This window comes from Conger conger, chromosome 4 (genome assembly GCF_963514075.1).
Source record: "Conger conger chromosome 4, fConCon1.1, whole genome shotgun sequence".
Lineage (NCBI taxonomy): Eukaryota > Metazoa > Chordata > Actinopteri > Anguilliformes > Congridae > Conger > Conger conger.
Window position 1 is genome coordinate 48047707 of NC_083763.1, and position 13479 is coordinate 48061185.

The 13479-nt window shown below is 42.1% G+C and overlaps 1 protein-coding gene across 1 annotated transcript; it reads right to left on the reverse strand.

Moving 5' to 3' along the window:
• Positions 1–8793: 8793 nt before the first annotated feature.
• On the reverse strand, positions 8794–13436 carry LOC133125840 (hydroperoxide isomerase ALOXE3-like). The gene is made up of 4 exons (XM_061237517.1): positions 13320–13436; positions 12140–12240; positions 11048–11215; positions 8794–10584 (listed from the first exon to the last, which is right to left on the reverse strand). Exons 1-4 carry the CDS (start codon positions 13360–13362, stop codon positions 10405–10407), a joined length of 492 nt encoding a protein of 163 aa, XP_061093501.1. The 5' UTR covers positions 13363–13436; the 3' UTR covers positions 8794–10404.
• Positions 13437–13479: the final 43 nt, after the last annotated feature.

The window sequence follows — 13479 nt, forward strand, 5'->3', positions numbered from 1 at the left end:
CGCATTATTATGCAAAACTGATTCTGTCTTCATGTAAAGACAACCAGCAAAGTCCCGAAACCATCAACAAATGTTGGGTAATTCTTTTTTTAAATCCTAACATTAAAAAAATGTGCATAAATTCTATCTATCCTTAAGCCTAGGTTGTTTGTGGTGGATATTAAGATTATATGCACTAGTGGACCCTTCTCGTGGCTGTGTCTGCCTTTGAGCTTTTGGGATTTATAGTACATGAGTGTATACTGAGAAGGGGTTTTTAAGTACATTGTGGGTTTGGACATAGTTCCGTTCTTCTTTTTCAGCTGTGAAAGTTCCATGACCATTGTTTTAGTTAATTGCATAATTCCACTGAAACACCTATATATACACAGTAGAGGCAGGACAGTCTTTGGAATATGTTTTTTCTAGTCAGATTTGTGTAACAGGTTAATTATGTTGTTTTTGCTATAAACTGAAGATATGCATGAGATGACAGATCTGAATTTTAGCTTTTATTTTTATCTAAATGTATTCAACAACTTAGAACATATCACCTTTTGTATCAGACCACCCAAAAGCATTGGAACATGTGACTGACAGGTGTTTCTTGTTGCCCAGATGTGTCCTGTTTGATTGATTGCTTGAACGATAAATTGTTCTTAATGTCTGCTGTTGGTTTTAGCCTTGTCCTAGGAAGACATGAAGAATAGAGAGCTGTCTTTTGGAGCAAAGCAAGCCATTTTGAAGCTTAAACAGGGTAAATCCATTGCACAAGCATTGATAGCTTGTACAACAACTTGGAATGTCCTGAAAAGGAAAGAAACCGCTGGTGTACTGAGCAACAGACATTATTGAGAGCGGTGAAGAAAAACCCCAAAACATCTGTCAGTGACATCACAAACAATCTTCACAGGGCAGGGGCAAAGGTATCTCAATCAACCATTCAAATTAGACAGCAATATAAAGGCTATACCACAAGATGCAAACTACTCAGCAGTAAGAATGGGAAGGCAAGATTACAATTAGAATTTACAGAGATGACCCACAAAAGTTCTGGAACAAAGTTTTATGGACTGATGAAACCAAGTTTAACCTCTACCAAAGTGTGGTGAAAGAAGGGATCAGCTCATGATCTAAAACATGCAAGCTCATCTGTGATGCATGGTGTGGTGCAGGAAGTGTCATGGCTTGGGCTTGCATGGCAGCTTCTGGAGTCGGCACAATAATCTTTAATGATGATGTAACTTGTGATGGTAGCAGCAGGATTAATTCAGAAGTCTACAAAAACATTCTGTCTGCCAACTAATGAAATGTTTGCAAACTAATTGGGAGGAACTTCGTCATGCAGCAAGACAATGACCCAAATCACACTGCCATTTTTGTCTGGAATTCTCTATAATGCTAATGAACCCAAAGGGAATGACAACACGACTTCTGAGACCTACGTATGACATCCAAGCCAGGCATAAATATTGGAAGACTAGTGTTGCTTTTGGTAGTGGGAAAAATGCAGCCTCCAGTTCTGATGGCAGTATCGGGCTTTACATCTTAAACTGATAGATGATCTAGATAATTTGGGTATGAGGGTAATAATGAGGGTGCGGCGTTCTTTCTGGTTTGGTCTTTGTATTTGTAATTTTATTTTTATACGTGCTTGGGTAGCGTGAGAGCATGATAGCTTGTATCTCATGACAAAAGTGTGAGAGTTGGCAACCCTGTAGGCCATTTAATTTAATAACACACCTCACTTTAGTTAGTGTCTAATTTGCCATGTTTTGTGTATCTTAAACCAGGGTATATTTTTCAGTCGCTTTCTATTTGGAAATTAGTAGGATTATTTGCACAATGGTTTAGTCTTCCCAGAACTGCCACATGGTGATGGTTTAACACCACAGCTGGAGCCATATGTGTGAGCATGTGTGAGCGTGTGTGTACATGTGTGTGTGCATGTGTACTGTACTCTGGAATGCTTGAGTCTGGAACATACATTATTGAGCCTGATGGACCTGGGCAGGAACGGAACCCATTTCCTGTCTACTGTGATATGAACTCTCAACCAGAGGCTGGTAAGTCTTTTTTTCCAGAATTTACTCTTGCATGTATTCTTTTTAATGTATTGCTATGTATATCCAATAATGGATATTTGTGTGTCATCAGCAGATATGCTGTTTATGCAAGATGTGTGGGTTTGTACTTCATTTATGTATCCATGATTCTCAGCTGCTGCTACCACACTTCCTCTTTCCTGCTTTTGAACTCATGTGTGTGGTCTGTATTTTGCATTTTGCTTTCAGTTGTGAATTGATTTCCCAGTGGGGGTTAAATCATTATCCTGCAACCATGGGTCACTTTGCTTGACTGGTACAGGATATAGTAAGCTTGTCTTTGTGATTTGTGTTTGCAGTTTCTTCATTTCAGCTTGAAAAATAGTATGGTGTGAGCGCACTGCACTAATTCAGTTTTATTTGTGTTTTATGTGCTTTTCACAGAGTACTGTCCCAAAGACGCCTTACAGAGTAACAGAAGGGAAAGCCCACAAATGGGACATGCGGTGAAAAACTCCCTGCTGGTAAGAAAAACCTTGAAAAAATGTCCCGATGTGAAGAAATCTCAGGAGGAACCCAGCTATGGGGATGTGCCCATCCTCCACCAGCTTATACTATAGGTAGAGATGGTAACATTTGAGGTATTAAACTAGCAGCTAAACTAGAAAGTCAGCATTGAGGGACGTGAACTATGCAATTCAGCCGGTTGGGTGGATGAATCTGTAGCTCCAGCATGTGTCAAAAGCCTGGGCATGAACCAGGGGAGGAGCAGGGCTGCAGCAGCCCAATAATATTTTTTTAAAAGTGCAATGTGATCAAGGAGTGTGTTTGTTGAAATGTTTCATTCCATTCATGAAAGACTTCAACGTTAATTAGAAATGATAGGGATTTACCTTTCTAGTTTATACTTGAGAGGTAGTTAGGTATCTTGTGAAATTGTGTGATAGTCAAGGAAGTTAGAAGGTCCAATCGATTTTCTGTGATTGGTCATTCTTCACAATTTTGAACTTGAAATCAGTGACAGACAGGGATAAAAAAAAAAAAACCCTGACATTTGTGTCTGACCAGCCCTACTTTCAAAACAAACTCCTGACTCTAGGTAGCTTACTGTAGGTAGCTGTTTAACTAGCCAGTTACATTCTGTGTCCCATTCTCCACTTTCGTTCAGCTGCTTTCTTGTTGCCATTAATAAATAAGCACATTGGCTCAAACGTGCGATCCTCCTTGCTTGTCTTTCGATAAAAACTTACAGTGATAAAGCATACCAATCATCATTGGACTTGTACAGCAGGGTAGGTAATTGATAAAACAGTTGTTTAAAGGCAAATATAGAAAGTATATTAGCTGTAGGCATCGTATAGATGTTTCCTTTTTGTTGTATTGCAGAAGCTCCCATTTATATATATACATATTGTAATGGACTCCAAGCACAATGTCTAGCAAACACCAGGCACTGCCACCACCTGGGTAATAGCACCCCTAAAGTAAAGCGTGGTGGTGTTAGCATCATGCTATGGGGGTTCTTCTCAGAGGCAGGGATAGGGACACTGGTCAGAATTGAAGGAAGGATGAATGCAGCCAAATACAGACAGGTCCTTGAAAAAAACCTGACCTGAGTGCATGTGACCTCAGACTGGGGTAATGGTTCACCTTCCAGCATGACAATGACCCGAAGCATACAGCTAAGACAATGCTGGAGCCAGCCAAAGACCAGACTTAAACCCTTACTTATACTTTCGAAAGCCAATGAGCACTTTGCTCTCAAAACAGCCTCAATTCTTTGTGGCACCATGGAATGACCCTGGCTTCCACAAGATCACTTAGATCACATGTCTTCCCCATTCTGACATTTGGTCTGAAAAACAGCTGAACCTCTTGACCATGTCTCCATGCTCCTATGCATATAGTTGCTGCCGGTAATGCATGTGGTAATGCTAAGTTGTTATGGTGTGTGATTTGCGGTGAAATAGAAAGATGGGCCGAGGATCCAGAAAGTTGCGGTGATGAAGAGAGCAGTACTTCGCCAGACAGCTGCGCTACTTCACTACACTGGTTAGGATTGTCATGACGTGCCAAATGTTTTCAAACTTGTGAAAAGGTTAACATAAAAAATGGATAAACTACTGTCGAGGACCCGGCCCTAGGCCTGCCTGATGATAGATTGACAGAAGATGGGTTAGGCAGGAATGCATTGTTAACCCCTCGCACACGCCATTGAGGTGGTAGTAAGAACGCCCGTAAGAGGAAAAATATGTGGTTCAGAGCTAATGAGCAGCCCTACTTGTCAGCAGAGGAGTCTGAAGTCGGAGGACTTAGATTTAGGGTACTAAGGAGCAAGGCTAAAGGTCTGACTGAAGCCATGCGTAACATGAATGTATAATAACATTCTTGGTTGAGAAGTGTGTGCTTGCTCCTACAGGGGAGGAGCATAAGGCCTGGTGAAAGCAAAGAGATGAGGAAAACAATGTGGACGATTGGGAAATGAAAGAGTATGAGGAGTTGGGTGATGAATTACACTCGGCTATTAATTGGATGTCCTTTGTAGATTCCTTAAAGGCCCGGACACACCAAACCTTTCTTCTGCTACTCTCGACGGAGGCGGTCGCATTTTCTTTCTCTCCCTGCCCTTATCTCTGCTGCTTTGCTCTTGTCCTTGTGTAGTCTCTGTCTGAACCTGTAACTCTGAGCCTCTCTCTGCATCTCTTTCCGAAAACTGAAATTATGGATCTGATCAGATGGTCTCTCAATGCAATTGATCAAATTTTTCTCAACGAGAAAACTGGGTAAGGGAGAACCCGCCTGCCCCGACGGAACGCATGCAGCCGGATACATGATGGACTCGTATGAGGTACCGAGGGTCGTGTGTCTGTCCATCCTTTCCGTGGAGGATATTGAAGACGTCTACATAATTGGGATTATGATAACAGGTTTCCTGCTGTTTGGATTTGGTGGGTTCCTGGTTTATCGCAAAGTTCGAAAGGCGTTGGCAGCAGTTTTGGCAATTGAGAAGCTGTCCGTCTTTGAGGGAATGTGTCGGATCATGAACACTCAGACTCAAGCGATAGGCGAACTGCATCGCCTCACTCGCAAGATGGATAACGACTTGGAGAAGTGGATTGGAACGACTCGGAATGGGCCATCACATTCGGCTAATTTGGACCGAGAGAACCAGTGAGACTTTAAGGCAGGCAGAAAACTGCAGAGTCGGCCTAACCCAAACAAGCTTATCTTCGTTGGCTCTCCCGCTTCAGCCTTGGACACCCGATTTCTACTCTCCTGGATGGTATGCAGACAGCTGCTCAGCCCATCCCCCAAACCCCACCCCTCCCTACTCCTCCTGTGGACTTCACCACTTGGGACTCAAGGTTGTCTCCAATCCTCACCACCGATAGAGAACACTGTTGGCCTGGGCGGTGACGAAGTCCAGAGGCTCACACATACACATACACAAAGACACACACCCTTGGATTCAACGCCTTAGTCGGCCCCCTCGAGTCTTTCCCTATCATAGAGCAGTCTGCTGGGGAGTTGAGCGTTGCGCCATGTGGCTGCGCGCTCCCCCTAGTGTCTGACCTGTGACACCTCTCCTCCCTGAGACCTTTCAATACCAAAATGTGCATGTCTCGAGTTTTCTTGTTGTGATGTTTAATTGTTTGCTTATGTGCCGAGGTCCCCCTAAAGGAGCCCAGTTTGGGGAGTTGTATTTTTTTCCCTCATCTCCCCCCATTGTTTCTTTCTTATCTAGTGATAGTTCTCCTGCTCCTGTCTCCCTCCCCATGTTGGCCACGAAATGGCCTCTGTATGCTTCTTGGACGGGATGAAACTGTCAACTGTAATTTCGTTGCTCTGTACTGTGCAATGACAATAAAGCTATTCCATTCCAACCGACGGTCGCGCCGCGGAGCGTCGACAAAGATCGAACGTCGATACGCGTTGTTTTATGTTGGCTGTTCCGAACACACCGCAACGACGGTCCGCCGACGGCCGAGTTGCACGTACGTTCTGCACCTGCGTGAGAGGTAATAACTCTCCACACCAGCAGGTGGCGGTAGTCTGTATTTGTCTTTCAAAAAATGGAAACCGGAAGACCGGGGAATGCGTTTGCATTGCGTTGGACCTAGAAGCAGCCATTGTCTCGCTCACAACAAACAGTTTGCAGCAATTTCCTTGTTCTCTATTTAGTAATACTAATCAAAAATTATGTCTGTATCGGTATTTTTAGTTGGCTAGGTAAGCAGGGTTTGGATAGTTAACTTTGGTCACTTTTGCTCTGTTTGTTTGTTTCTTTGTTCTCAAAAAAATAAAAAATAAAAAAAAAATTTAATAACAATAAAAAAGGCCCTCGTCCTTATCTTTGTTGTACAGGTAGCAATTGAAATTGTACTTCCCTCTAGGGTCTTTCAGCGAACTTATCCCTGGTTATGGGTATGCACTTTGTTGTACGTCGCTCTGGATAAGAGCGTCTGCCAAATGCCAAAAATGTAAATGTCTGGTAGTAATAGTAACTTTGGAATGGCACTGGCTTGACCTCTTGACTTCCTCGTTTGCTTGCTTTCGTCGCTTCCATTTCTCTTCTCGTGCACTGATTCGCTAGCTGGACAGCCAATCAGAGAGCTCTCTCTCATCGACGGCTCCGGGGGCTCCGACGCCGATTCAACATGTTGTGTCGGCGTGCGGGACACACCGGAAAGACTCGTCCGACAGGGCGCCACCGACGTCCGATGGCCGACCGTCGGTTTGGTGTGTCCAGGCCTTAAGGCGACACAAGAAAGAGCACCTGAAGAATGTATTGAGCTGGTGAAAGGCACTTACTGCTGGCTTGTATGAAGTCAAAGTATGGAGAGAGTCCAGGAGAGATTATGACAGTGAGGCAGATAACAGTGATGAATAGGCTCATTAAATAAGTTGCATAAGAGCTAGTGTTTTCCCACTAGGTATAATGGGGATATTTCGGGAGGAATGTCTTACCAAAATAAGTACACTTCTATACAAGTTTCAGGATACATAAGGAGTGTGCTTTTAGACGTTAAGAAAGCCTCTTAGGATTTTGCTTAACAAGATATCGAAGGGCTGTTGAGGAGAGAGCAACGCAGGACAACTATAATCAAGCTGGAGTGTCGCGCTCCCTCTGCCTAGTGATGTGTATCTGCAATTCCCCAACGACTTCTGCGTGAACTTGACCTGGAGCCCACCGGAGAAATTGAACAGCAGTACATGTAGCATTCAATACCACAGTACAGTAACAGCTGGGCAGGCTGGCGACCTGGAGTTTTTACGACATGCTTGGAGCCATGAACTGCACCTGGTGGCCAACAGACGGGACCAGAGACCTCCGGCTCTACTACTGACATAAGCATATGGAAATGAAGACCTTGGGTAGCTGTGGCCTGTACTTCTACAGTGGGGAGGATAAAACAGGCGGTCACCTGCATGGAAAGCTGCCCGACTTCACCGACATTCACATCCTCTTGAACCTTCCTGCTGGACCCACGCAAAAACCTGAAGCCTCCCCCCCCTAACCTCAGTGTCAGTGAGGAGAGCCACATGCTGCGGCTGCACTGCAACCCCCCCGACGTGTTCGAAGACTGCTGGAAGTACACGTACCGCTACAGAAGCAACGGGTCCTCTTACTGGCAGGAGAAGTATAGTTTACCGGACACACCAGTGTACATCCCATACAACAGGTACTCGCGGTATGAAGTGCAGATGAAGGCTGTCTCCAAGGACATCTGCGGCATTGGAGCCAGTGACTGGAGCAAAGTCACGTCTTTCGAAAGTCCGGGTCCTGATCCTGCCCCAGATTCCCAAACCAATGCAGCTGTTCAAAGAGCTCATCAACAGCAAGGAAGAGGGATCAAATCCCGCGGAAAATGAGACGAAGCGAGACGGCTATATTTAAGGCATGGGTGGTAATTATATTTTGTATTACTTATAAGGTAGAAGGTCGCATTATTAGGTGATTTAAAAGTTATAAGTTTGCTTTCATTTTTAGGTCTTTTATTTTTCAGTAAGATACTATATAAGATAAAGTAGAAATAAGTAGAAAAGTTTAGGGGTGTTCGTGCCCACAATATTCTAGGAGTAGCTTTTATCTCCCTGAAGAGGGAGTCATAGGATAAGGTAAAGGCCAAAGAGGATGGATATTTGAAGGGTGTATCTTGACATTAACATCTGGTGGAAAGGTGAATTAAAAAACAAAGGGGTTATATGAACCTCATGTGAATCACGTAAAGGCACCGGTATACGGTTGAAAGAATATAAAGCAATGTATGTGATTAGCAAACTGAAAGATGATATTTAACCTGTTAGCTGTATAACTCTATTCTTTTGATTATAATAAAGTATATCTGACTATAATCATATCTGAGAGAGGGTGAATTAATAAAGAAAGGGTCTTTTAGAGGAATACAGTGAATACAGGAGATCATATAACAGCGTTGTGTCACACCACTTCACTTCGAGACTGGGCTGGAAGTTCAGTAGAACTTACCAGTTCTCCAGGACGTTCGAAAGTACTTAAAGGAAAAGAGAGTTCGTCTCTGAGACACCTCCTCGTGGGGTACTGCTCGTGGGAACGTGAGGTCTGAGCTCGGCACGGGGTCCGGGTTCACGACACTACTTAAATGTATAATATAGAGGGACTCGAGTCTTTTTACAGTCATAATGAGTCTGGTTTCAGATTCTCATTTTTTATGTGCTGGAGACCTCATAAATTCGAAGTAGTGCAAAATGTCAGGTATCAGAATAGCAGGACCCAATCGCAAGACCACAAGATTCAAGAGTCTTTATTGTAAACTTGGCAGATTAAACAGGCAGAGGTCGATAGCCAGCAAACAGAATCAGCAGGGATAATCCAAAACAAAGTTGAAGTCACAGGCAAAGTATCGATAACTAGCGGGCAAACCAAACAAAAACAGAATCCAGGAAAAGAAGTTGAAAAGCCAAAACTGGTCGATAAACTATGGTTCCAAACAAGACAGACGGGTAAAGCAAAAGGCGGAAGTCGGAGGCAAAACAATTCGTAACAGAAATCAATCAGATATAAACACTGGAGAGTATGGTCGGGACAGATAACAGACTAACAAAGGGGTTTTTATTCACATGTAACGAGAGGGGAATTGCAATCAGGTGTGGGGAAAGAATCAGGAAGTGGGAGAATTCCTGTTATAACAAAAAATGTTTATACCTGTTATGGAATTCTCTATGGATGGCATTTCAGGGCGCTGTATACTCTTTACCCTTATTTCACAATGCAGGTAAACTGAGAATATAATTATCTTGCTGTGACAACTTTGTGGGTAGGAGATACCAGAGATAGTGCTGCCAATCAGATGTAGGGGATGATTAGGTGGGTATAAATGAGCTAATTTTGTCGAATTTGATGACTGATATTTCAACAAAGGGGATAACTTGAATAAGTAACAAATCATTATCAAATAATTTTGTTCCTATGATCTACTTGTCATAAATCTGTAAAAATACCCTTGCATTTTTGCCAATCCACTAAAAATTCCATGACTTTTTGAAATGCAAAAATATAATCATGAGAATTGAATAGAGGATAAGGACAAATTCAAACAAACTCATTAATGAAGTAAGTAGCCCCTCATGCCAACAGTTGTTCATAGACACAAACACCTTGAGCTTGAATTTATCCACAAAAGTTCCACTTTAAATCATAATTAGTATCAGAATGCATGACATTGTTCTTACCATCTAGGAATACAATGACAGGGAAAATAATATCACATAATGCAAATACACTTATCAAATGCTATGAGGAATTTAACCTTTCTCAGAAAGGAGGCATATCCAGGGTAAAGAAAGACACATTTAATGACAAGTTATTTTGCAAAGCAACTGAATTACATTGATACTGTTTGCAAAACCACATGCTTATAATATCAAAGAGAACATGATACTTGGTTGATAAGTATTTGCAAATGTCTTCAAAACCTTATACAATATGAAGTACCAACACCCAAGTTACTGAATTATAGAAGGTATAAGCAACCCCAGAGGTTATAAGCAACTACAGTATACATTATCCATTATGAAGATGAAAAATGGTTCCAGATGAAGATACAGTCTGTGCAAAATGTGTCTTGCTGCCATACAGAAAAATCCTCCCCAGCATAATTACATATTCATTTCAGAGACTCTTATCCATAGTGACTTACACTCTTGGAGAAACGCATTCACCTTATTAATATAAGCAATAGTGTAAGCCATGACTAACAGCATTCCCAGAGCAGAAACATCACTAAAATAATAGTACAAATTACCTATGTAAGTCAAGAACAAAAGTATCAATTTTAACCTGAGACCATAAAATACCATAACCTGGATTAGGAAAAAAGGTAGCTCATTCAGACATACATTACATAGTGATGCTGTTTTCCATCCCTGCAGGGTCCAAATACTCATAGGGGAACTCTTGGGAGTCAGACCTTGTCCTGATTTTCTTTCCAATTTCCATCAGTGTGCTTTTGAACTTTATGAGGGGATCTCTCATATGGCTTTCATAAGCAACTTCCTCAGGGTACTCTCCAAGTGGCACCTGTAGGGAAAGTAACCAGGAATGAGGGCCAGAGCTTGAAGGGGGAACACTTGTCTACATCCCAAATCCCAAATAAATGCTCTCTCAGCACGTTCAAAACGTTTATTTTTTTTGTTCCATCCATTTGTTCCAGAGAATATTTTAAATCTTCAGTAACTTCAAACTAGGCCAAAATATCTTGGTGCTTCCTAGAGTTCATGCTTACCAAAAGAACTCCAAGACAAGTTCAGTAGATACAAAACAACTCCATAACATCAAAGATACCATATTTCATGTACAGTAGGTACTGGTATGACATCCTTTTCAGCATGAACATCAAACCCAGCACTGGTGTGCATGGCCAAGAAGTTCACTTTTGGTCTCATATGCCTATGACATCTGTTTCCTCTCAAAGTTCTAATGCTAAAAACAATTCAAGTAATTTTTATTATTTCTGAAGGAATGCAAATTTCCAAATACTTACAAAGTCATTTGGAACCTGGCTGAGGAAACTAGCCACTTTCATAGCCTCAAGTGTTGTAGTAATGTCTGGAAGAGTGTCCATTATGTCTTTTTCAGTCACCTCCTTGTTCTTGGGTGGAGGCTTCCTCATTGTTGTTGGTCCATTTGGCATCCAGGCATAGATATCATACTGATAATGACAGGGAAAACCAATAAAACTCACATGGGAATTGCACTGGCATGTCAATTGCACAGCCATTGTGTGACTGCAATTCCTGTAGCAGTATGAGGGCCGACAGCAGGGCTGCCCAACCCTGTTCCTGGGGATCTACCAACCTGTAGGTTTTCCCTCCAGCCCAAACAAAGCACACCTCACTCAACAGCTAAACATTGAGCTGCTATTCAGTAGAATCATTCATTCATTATCCTAACCCGCTTACCCTGAACAGGGTCGCGGGGGGCTGGAGTCTATCCCAGCATACATTTGGCGAAAGGCAGGAATACACCCTGGACAGGTCGCCAGTCCATCGTAGGGCACACACACCATTCACTCACACACTCACACCTACAGGCAATTTAGACTCTCCAATCAACCTAACCTGCATGTCTTTGGACTGTGGGAGAACATGCAAACGAACCTGGTTAGTGTCAACAGAACACCTGTATTAAGGACAGATATTCAGTTGCCTATCTGGACAAAATTTGTTAGTAAGACCAATCTATATGTATTATGAATTTGGTGTCATACACTCTGTCCACATGATTTCAACGAGAGAGGTACAGCATTTTAATGACAAAAATAAAAACATTGCAAATGACAATGACTTATGATTTAAGCTATACAATGTAGCGTAGGGCGGCCTGTAGCGTAGTGGTTAATGTACATGACTGGGACCCGCAAGGTCGGCCGTTCGATTCCCAGAGCCGTTGGGCCCTTGAGCAAGGCCCTTAACCCTGCATTGCTCCAGGGGAGGATTGTCTCCTGCTTAGTCTAATCAACTGTACGTCGCTCTGGATAAGAGCGTCTGCCAAATGCCAATAATGTAATGTAATGTAATGTAATGTAATGTTTCTCTTGAGGCAATTCATGAATGTTTCTTTGAGGATGCAGTACCTGCCCATGGTTCACAGCAGCATGTTGGGCAGAGCAGGTGAACATAATCATGGTGATGTATTTAATGGCTTCTTCTCTTGTTTTCAGGCTTGAGGGACAATCTAGTGACCAACACACAACCAACATTAAAAAAAGATATTGGCATTTGGTTGACTTTCAGTAGCTTTGACAAATACTAGGGCTACTGAACTATAACACCGTGAACAGGAAGAGATATGGTCCATTGGTTCTGTGAAGTAACTTCATTGGAATTGGTCTCACCACAAGAAAAAAAGTCTTGCATGATAAGCATTTTGGGAAAAATAATATTGTAGAAAATACAAAAGGCATCAGAAATGATTGACAGATCCAAAGACCCGCACTCTCTAGCAACCTCAGTCAATACATTTCCTCAAAATGGCACTCATACCATTCATTCAGCAAGCACAATAAATAACAAGATTACTGTACAGGTGTATTGTCTCTTATACCATGGTCTGGATAAATAATTGATTCTGATTGGATGCTAGGAGGTGACAAAAATATTACTGGCTGTGGTCTGGCAGTCGGAGCGTTGCCGGTTTGATTCCCCGCCTGGGGGGAGTGTCGAAGTGTCCTTAAGCAAGACATCTAACCCCTAAATGCTCCTGATGAGCTGGTTGGTGCCTTGCATGGCAGGCAATCGCCATTGCTGTGTGAGTGTCTGAATGAAAAGCATCAATTGTACAGCACTTTGGATAAAGGCGCGATATAAATTCCAACCATTTTCCATTTACCATATTTGAGATCACCCTTATTGAACAAGGCAACTTACAAATTCATTTAAACTGTCTGTCTGTATGAATGAGATGCTCAATAATGTACGTGGGATGTCCGTTGGCTGACCATGAAAAATAATAATGTAATTATTATATAATCTGTTTGTCAAAATGTCTCTCAACCTAGATTGGCCATCATAGGTTGGATTCCCTCATGATATTGTCTCACCAGGAAGTTTTTAATTTTTATTATCAGCGTTTTAGAGTTTTTTTAATAAATCCCACTGGGGAGTTTTGACTTCACTTGTCTTTTGTGTGTGTGTGTGTGTGTGTATATATGTTGGTGGGTGGATTTAAATGGTACATTTAAGGCTGCACATTTTTTAAAAGCTTGCCATTTGGCAGTGTGGACAGGGCTTTTAAGTTATTTTGAATGAGGTTACCTGACTTCTGCAGAAATCCATAGTTGTATATGAACATCACCATTTCTTGGAGCTCTGGATCCTTCTGTATATCTTCGTCATTTTTATAGCATCCATTCACCACTCCACAAACAAATCTGTATATTTTAATTATAATTCAATTAAATAAACAGGTTTGTAT

What these genes read in the sequence shown, in the direction of transcription:
- LOC133125840 (XM_061237517.1), bottom strand. Translation starts at nt 13,362, where the DNA reads ATGGTGATGTTCATATACAACTATGGATTTCTGCAGAAGTCAG. An exon ending in CTGCTGTGAACCATGGGCAG is followed by an intron (nt 11,216 to 12,139) that starts GTACTGCATCCT and finishes TGTCATTATCAG; the next exon opens with TATGATATCTATGCCTGGAT. An exon ending in GCCAGGTTCCAAATGACTTT is followed by an intron (nt 10,585 to 11,047) that starts GTAAGTATTTGG and finishes CTTTCCCTACAG; the next exon opens with GTGCCACTTGGAGAGTACCC.